This window comes from Dipodomys spectabilis, unplaced genomic scaffold, assembly GCF_019054845.1.
Source record: "Dipodomys spectabilis isolate Male_0828 unplaced genomic scaffold, ASM1905484v1 ptg000141l, whole genome shotgun sequence".
In the NCBI taxonomy this organism is placed as follows: Eukaryota; Metazoa; Chordata; class Mammalia; order Rodentia; family Heteromyidae; genus Dipodomys; species Dipodomys spectabilis.
The window spans coordinates 5500539-5518248 of NW_024870818.1; the positions used below are offsets into that span (position 1 = coordinate 5500539).

The window sequence follows — 17710 nt, forward strand, 5'->3', positions numbered from 1 at the left end:
ATATAGTTACTAAACTAGGAAGCCAGCCAACCAATTGGGAAAAGATCTTTGCCAGCACTATATACATCAGACAAGGGCCTAATGTCCAATATATACAAGGAGTTCAAGAAACTAACCCCTCCCAAACCTAGTAAACTAATCACTAAATGGGCAAGGGAGAAGGGAGCTAAGGATAGACTTCTCAGAAGAAGAGGTAAGAATGGCAACAACAACAACAACAAAAAACAAACCAAAAAACACATGAGGAAATGCTCATCATCCCTAGCTATAAAAGAAATGCAAATCATGACAGCTCAGATTTCATCTTACCTCAGTAAGATTGGGCAACACTGTGAAGTAGAACAACAAATGGTGGGAAAGTGGAGAAAAAGGAATCCTACTACACTAATGGTGGGAATGTGAACTAATATAATCTGGACAGCAGTCTAGAGGTGCCTCATAAAACTAAACACAGACCTTCCCTACGACCCAGCCATACCACTCCTGGGCACCTATCCTGAACATCAAGAGCCAGGAAATAGCTGGGCGCAGGTGGCTCACGCCTGTATTCCTAGCTACTCAGGAGGCTGAGATCTGAGGATTGTGATTCAAAGCCAGCCTGGGCAGGAAAGTCCGTGAGACTCTTATCTCCAATTAACCACCAGAAAACTGAAAGTGGTGTTGTGGCTCAAAGTGGTAGAGTGCTATAGCCTTGAGCAAAAAAGCTCAGGACAGTACTTAGGCCCTGAGTTCAAGCCCCATAACTGGCCAAAAAAGAAAAATGTGTGTGTGTGTGTGTGTGTGTGTGTGTTTCTGCTTTCCTAAGGCATTATGTCAAATTACTATAACACTCCTTCAACTTAGAATAGGAACTTATATTGAACATAAATAGAAATGTGTTGCTAATCCAGTATGTATTAATGGAGTACTGACAATGTGCAAAGATTATGGAAATTTCAGTTTTATGTTTCCTTACTTAACCCAAACTCATCTGAAAGTAAATTTGATTCTCATGTAAAATGCAATATAACATTTATATAAACAACTAAAATACAATAGTAAAAAGAAAGAATTTTGCTGGGCGCCAGTGGCTCATAACCTGTAATCCTAGCTACTCAGGAGGCTGAGATACTGAGGATCACGGTTCAAAGCCAGCCCAGACAGAAAGATATGAAAAACTCTTATCTCCAATAAACCTCTAGAAAATTTGAAGTGGTGCTATGGCTCAAGAGGTAGAGCATTTGCCTTGAGATGAAGAATGCAAAAACAGTGCCCAAGCCCAGAGTTCAAGCCCAATGATGGACAAAAAAAGAAGAATTTTAATGACATTGTCCAGAATTAGTAGACAAGAATTCATATCATCTTGAAGTTTAAAACCATTATAAAATTCACCTAACAAAATGTGGCATTGTTTTGAAAGAAAAGGTACTATCTTAGCCAGGTTCCTGTGGCTCACGCACTTAATCCTCACTATTCAGGAGGCTGAAACCTGGAGAATCACAGTTAGAAGCTGGCCAGGACAGAAGAGTCCATGAAACTGTATCTCTACTTAGCCAGCAAAATGTCAGACTGGAGTCATGACTCAAGTGGTAGAGTTCCAGTAATGAACAAAAATACCTGAGGCACTGGAGTTCAAGGCTGAGTACCAACACATGCAGAAGAGCATGTATGGATGCTTACACACACATACACATACACACTCACACAGATGCTATCTTGCTCCTAATAAAAGTATGTTATAGGTTGGCCATGGTGTTGTATGCCTGTAATCTCAGCATTTGGGAGCTTGAGGTAGGCAGATTTTGAATTCAAGGCAAGTCTGAGATACATAATGAGATTCTGTCTCAAAAACAAACACAAAGTAGTTTATGCTTGTATAAGTACATTATACCTTATGTGAATATAGACAATATTTCCATGTCGATCCACATTGATTTTTCCAGGAACACAAGAAATTCTTCTTTCTGTTTCTTTTGTTAAAAGTTTCTTACACAAACAGCACCTATAATATAAAGACAATGCAAAATTATTCAAGGAACAAAATAATGTAATAAATTAAAGAGTTTGCATGGTATAGCATACCAAAGGAAAAACACATTACCTATATAATGTTGCTGCATTACCCCGAGAGTCTGAGTTGAAGTATTCAGGATCAAACAATCTCTCAATCTTCTTACAAAAAAGTTTACTATCAACAACAAATGACCAACAAATTAGTTTCCTATATTTAGTTTATTAAAGTTATTTTACATTGATAAAAACAAACATTGACCTACATATGCATGTATATAGTAAGAATAATAAGTACTTAAAGGAGGCTCCTCTTGGGAGTTTAGTATATATATTATATATACCAATAACTAGGTGTATATATATATATATTAATCTATATACCTAGTACATAGATTTATGTATATATAATACTTATGTAACATATATATTATAAGATTATATATATTACATAATATATAACATATAAATATATTAAATATATATGTAAATATATTAAATATATACTAAGTATATATTTTTCTAAGTAAATAACTGACTAATGAGAACTCCTTGATCAAGAATATATGTTTACCAGGAAAGAAAGATGATGGATATCTATCTACCATTCCTTCAGTCTTTCTTACTGGAATATTCAAGATTAGAGGTTTAGAGAATTCTAACAAGTCTACTAATAATTAGGTACATAATCTTTTAGAAATTTGCTTTCTGTAAATCTTGTTTTCCCATCTAAAAAATATGGCTAATAATTCCAAATTCATACAGCTTAGAAGGTTATATGGATGTTTGTAAATAGTGCTAGACTTAGTGTTTTTTTTTTTTTTTGGTCGGTAGTGGGGCTTGAACTCTGGGCCTAGGTGCTGTCCCTCAGCTCTTCAGCTCAAGGCGAGCGCTCTACCACTTGAGCTACAGCGCCACTTCCTAGACTTAGTGTTAAGAATTAAATGTGAAGGGGTTGGGAAGGTGGCACAGTGGTAGAGCACTTGCCTAGCATGCCTGAGGCCCTAGCGTTTGACTCCTCAGCACCACATAAGCCAAAAGAAAAAAGCCGGAAGTGGCGCTGTGGCTCAAGTGGTAGAGCACTAGCCTTGAGCTGAAGAGCTGAGGGACAGCGCCCAGACCCAGAGTACAGGCCCCACAACCGGAGGCCCCCCCACCAAAAAAAAAGAATTAAATGTGAATAATTATTTTTAAACAGAATATAACTGAACTTAAAGTATTCAAAATATGTCATTAGTCAGGTAGGCACCAGTGACTCATACTTATAATCCCAGCTACTCAGGAGGCTGAGATCTGAGGATTATGGTTTGAAGCTAGCTGGTACAGGAAAGTCTGTGAGACTTATTTCCAATTAACCACCAGAAGGCTAGAAGTGGAGCTGTGGCTCAAGTGGTAGAGACCTAGCCTTCAGCACAAAAGCTCAGGGATAGCGCCCAGGCCCTGAGCTCAAGCACCAGGACTAGCACAAAACAAAACAAAATAAAACAAAAAAGAATGACATGAATTCCAATGCATGTTCTGCCTGTCTCCATTTTCCGTCAAAGGCCAAATCTAGATTTAGGATTCCATTTCTACTTCTAAGTATTTAGCTCTTGGATAATTCTGTGTTGTCTTATCCTGGATAATCCTCTGCATTGTCCATTTCTTCTTGAAAGATCATCCTGATCATAATACAGTATCTACCTTCTTTAAATAGTATCTTCTCACCAGCCTATCCTTAATAAGTGCTGCTCTGTTTTAGCAATCATTTAAAGTATCTGGGGAAAATGTTTCTAAATCCAATTGACCATATTTCTGTCACCATCTTATTTATGTGTGTGTATATATATATGTATGTATGCATACATGCATGTATATATGCTAATATTGGGTGCTGTCCCCTTATCTATTTTGCTCAAGGCTGGTACTCTACAATTTGAGCCACAGATCTACTTCTGGCTTTTTGCTGGTTAGATAGAAAAGTTTCATGTACTTTCCTACTAGGGCTGGCTTTGAACCAGATCTTAACCTCCTAAGAAGCTAGGATTACAGGAGTGAACCACCAGCACCAGCCTCTGTCATAACAGAGCAGCATTCCACATATTAGGTAACTTAATCCATTTCTCCTTTAGAACCTTTGTTTTTGAATTCCTTTCTTAGTCACTGGTTCCTTCTCTAGCTATTTCTCTACTTGAACCTTAAGTTTAGGTAGCTTTCATTAATATTTTCTTCATAACAACTAGAAAATAAAATAAATAAGAATATAATTTCCGGTCTGGGAATGTGGCTTAAAGGTGGAGTGCATGCGTAGCATGCACAAAGCCCTGGGTTTGATTCTTTAGTACATAAACAGTAAAAGTGTATAAACAGAAAAAGGCTCGAAGTGGTACAGTGGCTCATTAGCCTTGAGCAAAAGAAGCTCAGGAACAGTGCCCAGGCCCTAAGTTCAAGCCCTAGGACTGGTAAAAGAAAAGAAATATATATGTATAATTTCCAATAGTACACATATATACATACAGACAAAATAGAAAGGTAGACAGACAGACAGACAGACACACACACACACATACACACACATTCACACAAGCAACTCTAGGAGTAAGTTTAGTTAAAAAGGGAAATTTCTCTTCACTCCAAACAGTAAGCTATTGCTAAAACAAAGATGACCCAAATAATTTAGCTCATGAACTGAATCATTATTTTTAAAAGGTTAAATATTTTAAAACTGATGTAAAGGTTTAATATTAACTCTAAGTACCAACAGGTTTATGTGATAATGAGAGAAAATAGGCAAAACCAGTATAAAATTTACGTAGCAAGGAAAACAACCTATCATACTCAAACAGCTGTTTTGAAAAAAGGGGCAAAGTTGGAAAACTGAGATTACTAGACACAGGAAATTATTTAGGGTTACTGTAAGTAAGATTGGGTGCTACTGACTTAAGAATAGGCAAAACAACAAAAAAAATGGGGGACTCAGAAACAGACCTCACACATAGAAACTTGAGTGTAGCAAAGGCAAATTTTATGGGGAAAACATAGTCTCTTAAATATATAGGGCTTTATTAACTAGGGCTTTGGAAAAAAAAATGTATCTTTATTCCCTATTTCATATCACACAAAAAATGCATTTAGGGAGAAGAGAAAAACAGAGAAGGGTATGTTCAAGGAGGCAAATATTTCTAGAACAGGACCCTTAAAGCACGATATTCCCTTGCTAAGAATCTCATGTAGTTCCATTCAATCTCACCTACTCTCAAATTTTGATTTTAAGCCCTACTTTCTGACTTAAAATCCAGATTAAAATGCCAACTAGCTACCAACCAGCCCACCTGGATGTCCAAAGGTATATTACTATCCTCAACAAAACCCACATCTACCTCTTGATTTTCCTCATCCTAATCCTTTCTCCTATAATCTTTCTTTTTCTATCAATGGTACTACCTAGAATCCATTTAATTGCTCAAGCTAAAAATTTAATTGTCCTGAAATTCTATTTCCACATTATCCCATACCCTATACAAATCCTTTCCTTTCTTACCAGACTACTACATTGGCCCTCTAAAAGGTCTCCTTGCATAGCAACCAGAATGATCTCTTGGAAACAAATCAGGTCATGTTGCTCCTTGCTTCCAGTCATACCTAGCTACAGCCCAAACAGCTCCTAAGCAATAGGATTATTGCTGACCTCATCCATACCACTTTTTCCTTTATACTATAGCCTGTCGAATAATTTTAAAACATAAGTAATGACTATCATATATTCATTTTACAAAGTAATTGCTAATTTTTTGTCATGAGCAAGCATTGACTCTTCATTTAAAAGAAATTATATTTCTGGGCTGGGAAGGTGGCTCAGTGGTAGAGTGCTTGCCTTGCATGCATGAGGCCCTGGGTTCAATTCCTCAGCACCACATAAGCAGAAAAAACAGGAAGTGGTGCTGTGGCTCAAGTGTTAGAGCACTAGCCTTGAGCTGAAGAGCTGAGGAACAACGCCCAGGCCCAGAGTTCAGGCCCCACGACTGGCAAAAAGAAAAGAAATATATTTCTATACATATTCTAAAATAACTTCAAGCTGGGCGCCGGTGGCTCAGGCCTGTAATCCTAGCTACTCAGGAGGCTGAGATCTGAGGATAATGGTTCAAAGCTAGCCTGGGCAGGAAAGTCCATGAGACTCTTTAATAAACCACAAGAAAACTGGAAGTGGCGCTGTAGCTCAAGTGGTAGAGCGCTTGCCTTGAGCTGAAGAGCTGAGGGACAGCACCCAAAGCCCAGAGTTCAAGCCCCACAACCCACCAAAAATAAATAAATAACTTCACTAAAATTTAAATAGAAATACATTTCTTTTTTTTTTTTTTTTGGGTCCGGTTGTGGGGCCTGAACTCTGGGCCTGGGCGCTGTCCCTCAGCTCTTCAGCTCAAGGCTAGCGCTCTACCACTTGAGCCACAGTGCCACTTCCGGCTTTTTTCTTTTTGCTTATGTGGTGCTTAGGAATCGAACCCAGGGCCTCATGCATGCAAGGCAAGCACTCTACCACTGAGCCACCTTCCCAGCCGAAATACATTTCTTTTAATAATACTCGTAATTTTAAAATTAAATTTAAAGCATTACCTCCTAAACTTATCTTTTTTGTCTTTTAATTCATCAATTTCACTGTGTGTAAACAGATCAGCTATACGTGTAAGAAGATTTGCGTTAATACAGTTCATGTTGCATGGGGTAGCCACTATGGCATTCATATTTTTGTGGCAATACTGAATACACTGCTCAACCTAAAAAAAAAAACCAGAATAGAAAACAAATGTTGAAAACAGGAGCACAATGGATAGCATAGCAATAACTTTCAAACATAAAATTCTAAAAGCATAATCCATGCATTTTTAGTCACTAAATTAATTTTACATTTTATGTTAATCTACCCTGTTAAACCACAGTAGCTATTCCTTGAGTATTAGTTACTTCTTTTATAGGTTTAATTTATAAAAAATACTCAGTAGTCTTAATGCTATTCCAAAAGAAGGAAGTGCTTCTAAACATAAGCAATTTTTGTAATGAAATTACACTTTTAAATTAACTTTCAGGAAGATGCCTTAGAATTTTCTAGACATTTGAAGAAAAGAGAGCCTAAGTGAGTAAAAGTTTGTATTTTAAAAATTAATACTTACTAATGAATCCATTTTCAAAAACTCTGAAGAAATAAGAATTGAAATGACATTTCCTGGCTCTACAAAAGAAAAAGAGTTAAATTTCCTTTCAATCTCAGAACAGGATCCTTCTTACCTTAAAAGAGGATGTTCCTTTAACAAGAACAATTTAATATAACATGTTTTATATAGCATATATATGTACATATATACACACACACACAAAAGAAAGAAAATTCAGTTAAGTAATGAGATATGTAGAAAATGCATAAAAATTTTGCTCTGGAATTAGATTATTAAGTTCAAAGACTCAAGCTGAGGATATGACAAAGAAAAGTAACAGAGAGAAAATTTTAAAAATGATTAGTGAGAATATTAATGGGGTTATTTCAAAAGGGGGTTCAAAGTCAGGTTCAGCGGCTCATGTCTGTAATCACAGCTACTTATGAAGTGGAGATGGAAAGGACTGTGGTTCGATGCCAGGACAGGCAAGTTAGCAAGACTCCATCTTATATGTGGTGGTCCATGCATGTGATCCAAGCTACGTAGGTAGCATAGGTAGGAGGATTAAGATCTGAGACCTACCTGGGTAAAACTATGATAGCCTTCCTAAAAAACAATTAAAGCTGGGCTGGGAATATGGCTTAGTGGTAGAGGGCTTGCCTAGCATACATGAAGCCCTGGGTTCTACTCCTTGTACCATATAAACAGAAAAAGCCAGAAATGGTGCTGTGGCTCAAATGCTAGAGTAGTAGCTTTGAGGAAAAGAAGCTCAGGGACAATGCCCAGGCCCTGAGTTCAAGCCCCAGGACTGGTAAAAAAAAAAACAACTAAAGGAAAATAGGACTAGGAGCATGGCTTAAGTGCTAGAGAGTTTCCCTCTCAAGCGCAGGGCCCTGAATTCAAGCACCAATTCCACCAATAAACAAATAGATAAATAAATAGGCCTCAAGTGCTTGTTATGAAAAAATGCTTAATTTGGAAAGATTCTGCAGCCAGCAACAATGCTCATGCCTGTAATCCCAGCTACTGGAGAAACAGAGATCAGGGGGTTGGCAGTTTGAGGGTAGCAAATACTGTCAGTTATTTTCTAAGTCATTAACTCATTTTTAAAGAAAATATATGCATTTCCTCAAGATAAGCAAGATACTAGGAAATGCATGCCCCCTTCAGGGTGGAAATGTAATATGGTTAGTAATCTTTATGCTTCATTGACACATTTTTAGGTAAACCTACACTTTTTATTTTCTTCTTTTTTTTTCTTTTGTGCCAGTTCTGGGGCTTGAACTCAGGGCCTGGGCTCAGACCCTGACCTCTTCTTGCTCAAGGCTAGCACTCTACGTCTTCAGCCTAAGCTCCACTTCCAGCTTTTTTAATAGTTCCCCTCTGGTTGTGGGCCTGAACTCTGGGCCTGGGCACTGTCCCTCAGCTCTTCAGCTCAAGGTTAGTGCTCTACCACTTGAGCCACAGTGCCACTTCTGGCTTTTTTTCTTTTGCTTATGTGGTGCTGAGGAATTGAACCCAGGGCCTCATGCATGCAAGGCAAACACTCTACAACTGAGCCATCTTCCCAGCCCCTTCAATAGTTAATTGGAGATAAAAGTCTCACAAATTTTCCTACCCAGGCTGACTTCAAACTGAGATCCTCGGAGCTCAGCTTCCTGAGTAGTTAGGATTATACGCATGAACCACCAGCCACCGGCTTTTTTCTTCCTTTTTAACTATGAGTGTGTGGTGTTGAAGAATACACTGTATAGTTTAGAATCCTACCTTGATTTGGGCTAAAGCTACAACAGTCTTGTTCACTATTGTTTTTGAACTATTTAAACAAAACGTAACACAGTAAAACAAATAAATTATATGCTAGTATTATTATGGAAGTTGTTTGGGCCTTCTGGACCCTCTAAAATAGTCTCCAAGACCTCAGCAGTCCACATGTTAAGAACTGATATGTTAAGAATTGCTGAACTAGAGACATATTTTTTGTCATAAATTTACTATAGCAACTATATTTCTAAAATAAATGAGATCCCAATTTCCTGAGTATAAATACTAGTATTCAAATGATTTTCTACATCTCACTTTTGCCCTGATATAATTATTAAGTGACACAAATTGCACTACGAAATAAACAGATTATCTTTTACCTAAATTGGGTATTTCACAATCTTTATTCTCCTTAGTGTTCCTTTTAACATATTTTATCAACCAGTTGAAAATGTGAACGTCACAATGAACTGAAATGTCCACCTCTTCCCAGCGCTGGGCATCCATAGACAAATATTCGGCAAAGTACTTCATTTCTGATATCAAAAGATCTCGTGGGCAAATAAAATCTTCTTTCAAGTCTTTTGCTTCATCACATACATGGATCACCATGTTTGGCCTTCATAAGAAATGTTACATAGAAATGAAATTATTAGTGTTTTAGAAGATGAGCCAAGAATATTGACATTTAGTGGAAGTAAGAGAATAGAATTTTTTTGATGATTTATGACAATAAATCAGTTTTATAGGATTCTGACATTCAGAATTTCTCAAATGTCTTGCCACCTTGTATCTTAGATTACTAATTTTATTGTTTCATAATTTACCTAGCTTAAAATTTTATTTATTTTGAAGTTATATATTATATATGAAGTTTACTAAAGTAACACCAATTAAGTAATTTTAATTCTTGTGAGGGACATAAAAAAGTACTTTTTAATGGTTATAAGCATGAGGGAATAATTAAATACTAAAAATTGTATGCTGTTAAAGAAGGAAAAATAGCTAAAATTATTATTATTATTATTTTTTTTTGGGGTCCGGTCGTGGGGCCTGAACTCTGGGCCTGAGCTCTGTCCCTCAGCTCTTCAGCTCAAGGCTAGCGCTCTACCACTTGAGCCACAGCCCCACTTCCGGCTTTTCTTTTCTGCTTATGTGGTGCTGAGGAATCGAACCCAGGGCCACAGGCATGCAAGGCAAGCGCTCTACCACTGAGCCACCTTCCCAGCCCCAATAGCTAAAATTATTAGTTGAAGAATCAAATTAAAAATTAGCATGGCTTACTTAGGTGTTTTTTGTTTGTTTGTTTGTTTTGCCCATCATGGGACCTGAACTCTGGGCCTGGGCACTGTCCCTCATCTCTTCAGCTCAAGGCTAGCACTTGACCACTTAAGCCACAGCGCCACTTCTAGTTTTTTCTGCTTCTGTGGTGCTGAGGAATCGAACCTAGGGCCTCATGCATGCAAGGCAAGCACTCTACCACTGAGCCACCTTCCTAGCCCCTAGGTGTTTTTATCATCAAGAAAGTTTGTCAAGATTTATTATAAATATAGATAAAAGGATCCTTAAGACTATAATGTGCTGGGCACCGGTGGCTCACGCCTGTAATCCTAACTATTCAGGAGTCTGAACTCTGAGGATCAAGGTTCAAAGCCAGCTCAAGTAGGAAAGTCCATGAAACTCATCTCCAATAAACCACCAGAAAACGGGAAGTGGCGCTGTAGCTCAAGTGGTAGATCACTAGCCTTGAGCTGAAATGTTGAGGGACAGTGCTCAGTCCCAGAGTTCAAGCCCCACGACTGACAAAAAAAAAAAAAAAAAACTGTAATGTGCTTATTTACATATTTTAAAGTAATATAGGACTGAGGCATGGCTCAAGTGGGAGATTGCCAGCTGTGAGCAAGAAAGCCCAGTGAAAAGGGTGACACTGGTTGAGAGGCATTAGTCACATAAATTGAGATGCCCAATTAAAACTCCTTTGTACAACTATTTAGAAATAATTAAAAGGTTAAAAATAAAAATAATTTTTAAACATAAAAAGTTAAGCTTAAAAAAAAGTAATAAAGCTCAATTCAAGCCTCGGTTCAGGTGCAAACACACAAAAAGAATACTTTACAGTTTAGCTAATGCATCAGACATTTTAATTCAACAAAAATAAGATTTTCTTTAAAAATTATATACTGCTTGAATTTATTTTGACAATTACATCAGTTTGATACCCCTCTGCTATTACGTCATTATAAAAAAAAGCATAAGGAGGAGAAACACTGTGCTACAATATTAATTCAGAACACAAAATTTTAGTATGAAATTGGGCTACCAGAAAAAAGGATTATAGTTACTGCTCTGCCAAAGTCAAATAACTTTTTGTATTTTTTGAGACAGGGTCTCACTATGCAGCCTAGGCTGCCCTAGAACTCCCGATCCTCTTGCCTCTGGCCTTGAACTCTTGATCCTCTTGTTTCTGCCTCCTGAGTGTTGAAATTCTGGGTATAAACCATTAAACCTGGTGAAATCAAGTAACTTTTCTTCATGAATTGTTCTTTCAAAGAATTGTGATCATTATGTAAACAGATATTAACTGCTATTATGAAGCATAATGTATTAGTGCCTTTGGATCATATATAAAACACTAGATAATTCTGGTTAAGAAAAAAAAAAAGGGGTGTGGCAGCTAGGTGCCCATGAGGCTGAGGGCTCAGGATCAAGGTTCAGCAACAGCCCAGGTAGACGAATTCTCCAGATGTTTATCTCTAATTAACTTTAAGCCCTAAGTTCTGGCAAAACAAGTATCTGGCAAAACATTTTTAAAAGGTAAATTTTGAAGCTGGGTGCCAGTGGCTTACACCTGTAATCCTAGCTACTCAGGAGGCTGAGATCTGAGGATTGTGGTTCAAAGCCAGCCCAGGCAGAAAAGTTTGTGAAACTATTATCTCCAATTAACCAACAGACAGCCAGATATGGAATAGTGGTTCAAGTGGTACAGTGTTAGCCTTGAGCTAAAAAAGCTCAGGGACAGTACCCAGGCCCTGATTTCAAGTCCCAAGACAGGCACACACGCACATACACAGGCATGCACACACACTTGCACACACATGCAAAAAAAAAAGTGAATTTTGATCAGGTGCAATGGTGCATGCCTGGATTCTCAGCTACTCTGGAGGCTGGCCTGGGAAGAAGATCTCAAGTTTAAGGATCTAAGTTGCCAGCTGGAGAAACTTAGTGAGACCCTGTTTCAAGATAAAGTAAAAAACAGGTGGGATATTAGCTCAGTAGTAGATGGCTTGCCTAGTATGCAAGCACTGATATCTAGTACCAAACACACCAACAGAATCACAAATAGAATTTCACATACACACATATATATACATACACACAAGCACATAAAGGTGAATTCTGTCACATGTATTATATATACTAACAAAACTGTTACAAAAAGTTATCAAAACTGAAGATTTTAGGGATGACAAAATATTTTGTCTTGATTTAAGTGATAGTTTTATATGATAAACGTATTTATCAAAACATGAACTGGACACTATACATGCAGTTTATTCCATACAAAATACTAAAACTTTCAATGTACTGAAAGATATTCTCAGTTTTAAATGTTTGTATAATAAGTAATTATACTCATATAGTTCTAGAATATATGTCTGATTTGGTTAATGATATTGGAGAATAATGCCATAGAAAGTTTGGTTTGGATATGAAAATTCATTTCCAAAGTGTTATGTGAAAAACACTTAAATTAACAACATTATTTCTAATTTTACAAATATGAAAATGAATTTTTTAAATGGAAAATTTTTTATCGTCTAATTTATAAAAAATTCTACCAAGTAATACATTCTAGGTGCTAAGCAATTGCATATAGCTCAACATATGAACTGATTTCAATTGTTTTAACAATTTTGTAAATTATGGTAACTGATACATATAATCACCAATAATATATCTTATAATTTAAATCTTATCTAGCAAACAACCAGCCTCCTACCCTTCAGATTCTTCAGTCTTTTCTCCACCATTACGAGTAGTACAATTTTCACTTTCTGAAGAACAATTCCTTGTGGAAGCTATACTATGTCTTCCTTAAATACAGAAACAGACACATACAAAAAAAAGGAGGGGGGGTTGTTAGTGTTTCTAATGGCCTTTTACTTACTAAATGGTAATATTGTAAATGCATTGTTTCCAGAAACAAGCTAAAAGGTGGTGTTTGTCAGATGGTTAATACTAAAGGTACATGGAGAAAACAGTACAAAAAAGATCACAAATTACTGATGTTATACTGAGAATTTAAAAAAGACATTGTGGCATGTCCAAATATGGGTTAGATGGCCCCAAATCAACATCACAGTTTTCTCCTTTGTTATTTTGTTTTTGGCACTAGTACAGGGGCTTAAACTCAGTGCCACATGCTCTCTCTTGACTTTTTTTGCTCAAGGCTGGTGCTCTACCACTCAAGTCAAACCTCTACTTCCTGATTTCTTGGTGGTTAATTGGAGATAAGAATCTCATAACTTTTCTGCCCCAGATGACTTCCAACTGTGATCCTCAAATCTCAGCCTCATAAGTGGCTATAATTATAGGCTTGAGCCTAGTGCCTGGCAAGTTTTCTCCTCTTGACGCAAAAATTATAACAGTACTATTGCTACTGAGACAAATCAGTATAATTCCTTCCTTCCTTCCTTCCTTCTTTCCTTCCCTTCTTCCTTTCCTTTCCTTCCTCACTCTCCCCCCGCATCTCTTTCCTTTTCTTTCTTCTCTTTTCTTTCTCTCTTTCTTTTTTTGGGTACGGTCGTGGGGCCTGATCTCTGGGCCTAGGCACTGTCCCTCAGCTCTTCAGCTCAAGAGCGCTAGCCTTGAGCCACAGCGCCACTTCCAGCTTTTTTCTTTTTGCTTATGTGGTGCTGAGGAATCGAACCCAGGGCCTCAGGCATGCAAGGCAAGTGCTCTACCACTGAGCCACCTTCCCAGCCCCTCTTTCTCTCTTTCTTAAGCCAGTCTTAGTGCTTGAACTCAAGGCCTGGGCACTGTCCCTGAGCTTCTTTTGTTCAAGGCTAGCAACCTACCACTTGAGACACAGCGCCACTTCTGGCTTTTTCTGTTCATGTGGTATTAAGGAATCAAATCCAGGGCTTCATGCATGCTAGGAAAGCACTGTACCACTAAGTCACATTCCCAGCCCCTACTCTGAAAATTCCTAAAACCAGTTATTTACAATGTAATTGCAGAAAACATCTCTTTTAGCTGGTCACTGTGCCATTTGACTCAACTAGAAAGTAGGTCACTTGGTAGAATACTTGCCCATCAAGGTCTTGAGTTCACAGCGTAGTACTATGAAAAAAAAAAGTAGCTGCAAAGAAGATCATGAGGTAGACAAGCAAGATTCTCTCATTTAAAAATAAAAAAGTAAGTTGAGCACTAGTGGCTCACACCTGTAATCCTAACTGCTCAGGAGGCTGAGATTTGAGGATGATAGTTCCAAGCCAGCCTGGGCAGGAAAGTCCATGAGACTCTTATCTCCAGTCAATCACAGAAAAAGCCAGAAGTGGTGCTGTGATTAAGTGATAGAGTGTTAGCTTTGAGCAAATAGGAGCTCAAGGACAGCACCCAAGCCCAAAGTTCCAGTTCCAGGACTGGCTAAATAAATAAGCAAATAAATAAAGTAAGCCAATTCTGATGGTTCATGCTTGTAATCCTACTTAGGAGGCTGAGATCTGAAGAGCACAGTTCAAAGCCAGCCCTGGCAGGAAAGTCTGTGAGTCTCATCTCCAATTAACCACCAGAAAACTGGAAGTGGAGCTGTGGCTCAAGTGGTAAAGTGCTATCCTTGAGCTAAAGAGCTGAGGGACAGAGCCCAGGCCCAGAGTTCAAGCCCCATGACAACCCCCCCCAAAATTTTTTTTTCAAGGACAGCGCCCAGGCTGAGTTCAAGCCTCACAACTGACAAAAAAAAAGTAAATAAAAAAATTAAAAAGTATAAAGTCTAGGTCAAAATCCTTTACAGAGGTAGGGAACATCTGGCCTGGAAGCTGTTTATAGCTCCGCAAATCATTTGGCATATGATTAAACAGACACTTATAATTTTCGTAGGCTGCCCATGGCTGTCTGCTTGTATTAATAATTTTGTATGGCACCTGAATCATGTCATAAATACCCAATGGCTTCTAGAAGAAAAAGGCTCCCACTGCTGCTTTAAAATTAAGTCAATGGGGGCTGGGAAGGTGGCTCAGTGGTAGAGCGCTTGCCTTGCATGCATGAGGCCCTGGGTTTGATTCCTCAGCACCAGAAAAAAAGCCAGAAGTGGTGCTGTGGCTCAAGTGGTAGAGCGCTAGCCTTGAGCTGAAGAGCTGAGGGACTGCGCCCAGGGTTCAGGCCCCACGACCGGACCCAAAAAAAAAAAAAATTAAGTCAATGAATATCCATAGAAAATAATAATATAAGAAATAACTAAGCCACACTGAAGCAGAAAATTTTTGACATAGTTAATCTTATTTAGAAAACTATTTTAGGGCTGGGAAGGTGGCTCAGTGGTAGAGCGCTTGCCTTGCAATGCATGAGGCCCTGGGTTTGATTCCCCAGCACCACATAAGCAAAAAGAAAAAAAAAGCCGGAAGTGGCGGTGTGGCTCAAGTGGTAGAGCGCTAGCCTTGAGCTGAAGAGCTGAGGGACAGCACCCAGGCCCAGAGTTCAGGCCCCACAACCAGACCCAAAAAAAATAAAATAAAAAAAAATAGAAAACTGTTTTAGCTATTATTAACATTTAAAGTTTTACAAAATAGCAAAGATAATTTGGGAACATATAAATATAGATATAAATATAGGTTTTATAATTATATATAGATTTTATATTAATATTTAAATAAAGAAAAGTTGGTTAGCATATGTAAAATTCTGCATACATATCATACAGACAAGTACTACATTTTTTTTTTAAACCTACCTGTTTTGGAAATAGCATCCTGACCATCAGCAGTCTCCTGAAAATCTTCTTGAATGTCAAGAAGTGAGGATTTGATATATGTGGCTAAAGTTTCAACAGGACTCTCTCCAGTGGCCATTAGCGGACTATACTGGTTGTCAACAGGTGAATTGCCACTGCTCTTCAGTTCATCAAACCTTTTTGCACACTGTCATAACATAAAATGAAGGGGGAACAAAAGGAGATTAGCTGGGCACTGGTGTCTCATGCCTCACAAAATATTCTTCTTATGGCTGTATATATATGTGTTTATATATATGTTTATATATATATGTGTGTGTGTGTGAGTGTGGTACTAGAGTTTGGACTTAACGGCCTTGTGGCTTGATAGGTAAGCAATCTTGGTTGAACCACATCCCAAGCTCTTTTGCTTTAGTTACTTTTTAGAGAGAGTTTTATGTTTTTTGCCTAGGGGGCCACAAATCTCTATCTTCCTATGTCTTGAATAGCTGGGATTATAGACATGTACCACTTTGAGCAGTTTCACAATTTGTTTTTTGAGTTACGGTCTAACTAGCTTTTTTTTTTTTAATTTGGACTATGCCTGCCTTGAGTCATGATCTTCTTATCTTCTTATTTGGGATTATAGGTCTATGACACCACACTCAACAATAGTGACTTTACATATTTTATCTAATTTTTTTTTCAGAAGTTATCTGGAAATTTTTTTTTTTTTTTACCTCTTTGGGTGTTAATCCAGGCACAAGCCTTGCCACAGTTTCCCAGTTGATGGTCTGAGGGATTCCAATTAATGGATAAAGGATCATGTCCAATACCATTTGATTATTATTATTCAGGAAGTTGTTGTTTTCTGAATATCCACGACTCATCTTTAGGAGCTAGGAATAGAGAGGACAAACAACTATATTTACATCTACAATGTTAAAAACATTATAGATAAGTTATAATTCATTCCTAAAAATTATCTTCTACTATAGAAGAAAAAATAAAGTTTATCTGAAATAAACATAGAATATTAATACTAAATATCTTAAGCTATAAAAGCTTCTGAATTTATATAGACAGAAGGATGACAGATATATAAGTATATAACAGAAGAGAAGGATAAAATATCCATAGTAAAACCTAGATAGTAGATACATTGAGTATTTACTATAAAATTCTTGTGTGTGTACGTACATACTTGTGTGCATGTATGTGCACTGGTAATAGGACTTGAACTCAGAATCTTATTTTTTTTTTTTTAAGAACTTACACTCTTGTTTTGTTTTTTTTTTTGTTTTTGTCAGTTGTGGGGCTTGAACTCTGGGCCTGGGCACTGTCCCTGAGCTTTTTTGCTTAAGATTAACACTGTACCACTTTGAGCCATAGTGCCACTTCTGGTTTTCTGGCGGTTAATTGGAGATAAGTCTCCTGCACTTTTCTGCCTGGTCTGGCTTCGAACCTTGATCCTCAGATTTCAGCCTTCTGAGTAGCTAGGATTATAGGTGAGAGCCACTGGTGCCCAACTTAGGGCCTTACACTCTTATTTAGCTTTTTTGCCCCAAGTTGGGCTATACTAATTGAGGGATATCTGCATTTCTGGCTTCTTGGTGGTGAATTGAAGAGTCTCTTGGACTTCTTTGTCTGGGCTGCCTTTGAACCTCAATCCTCAGATCTCAGCCTCCTGAGTAGCTAGGATTATATACCCAAGCCACCAGCACTTGGCTTAAAATTCTTTATGACTCAGCTGTATATTGAAAAATTTTTATAATAAAGTACCCAAGCCACCAGCACTTGGCTTAAAATTCTTTATGACTCAGCTGTATATTGAAAAATTTTTATAATAAAGTACCCAAGCCACCAGCACTTGGCTTAAAATTCTTTATGACTCAGCTGT

General features: G+C 37.7%; 1 protein-coding gene across 4 annotated transcripts in view; it reads right to left on the reverse strand.

The window, feature by feature from the left end:
- The window catches only part of Sanbr (SANT and BTB domain regulator of CSR), a 59630-nt gene that overhangs the window by 35688 nt on the left and 6232 nt on the right, over positions 1-17710 (reverse strand). For 3 of the 4 annotated variants that reach the window (XM_042691272.1, XM_042691271.1, XM_042691273.1), the window contains exons 3-10: positions 16551-16709; positions 15832-16018; positions 12880-12973; positions 9260-9498; positions 7134-7192; positions 6580-6740; positions 2081-2167; positions 1871-1981 (exon numbers count right to left, since the gene is read on the reverse strand). In XM_042691272.1, coding sequence (XP_042547206.1) covers positions 1871-1981; positions 2081-2167; positions 6580-6740; positions 7134-7192; positions 9260-9498; positions 12880-12973; positions 15832-16018; positions 16551-16700 — 1088 coding nt within the window. In that variant the 5' untranslated portion in view covers positions 16701-16709. Of the gene's footprint in view, positions 1-1870; positions 1982-2080; positions 2168-6579; positions 6741-7133; positions 7193-9259; positions 9499-12879; positions 12974-15831; positions 16019-16550; positions 16710-17710 lie in introns of those variants that run through there. The other variant, XM_042691274.1, reaches the window with a different exon arrangement.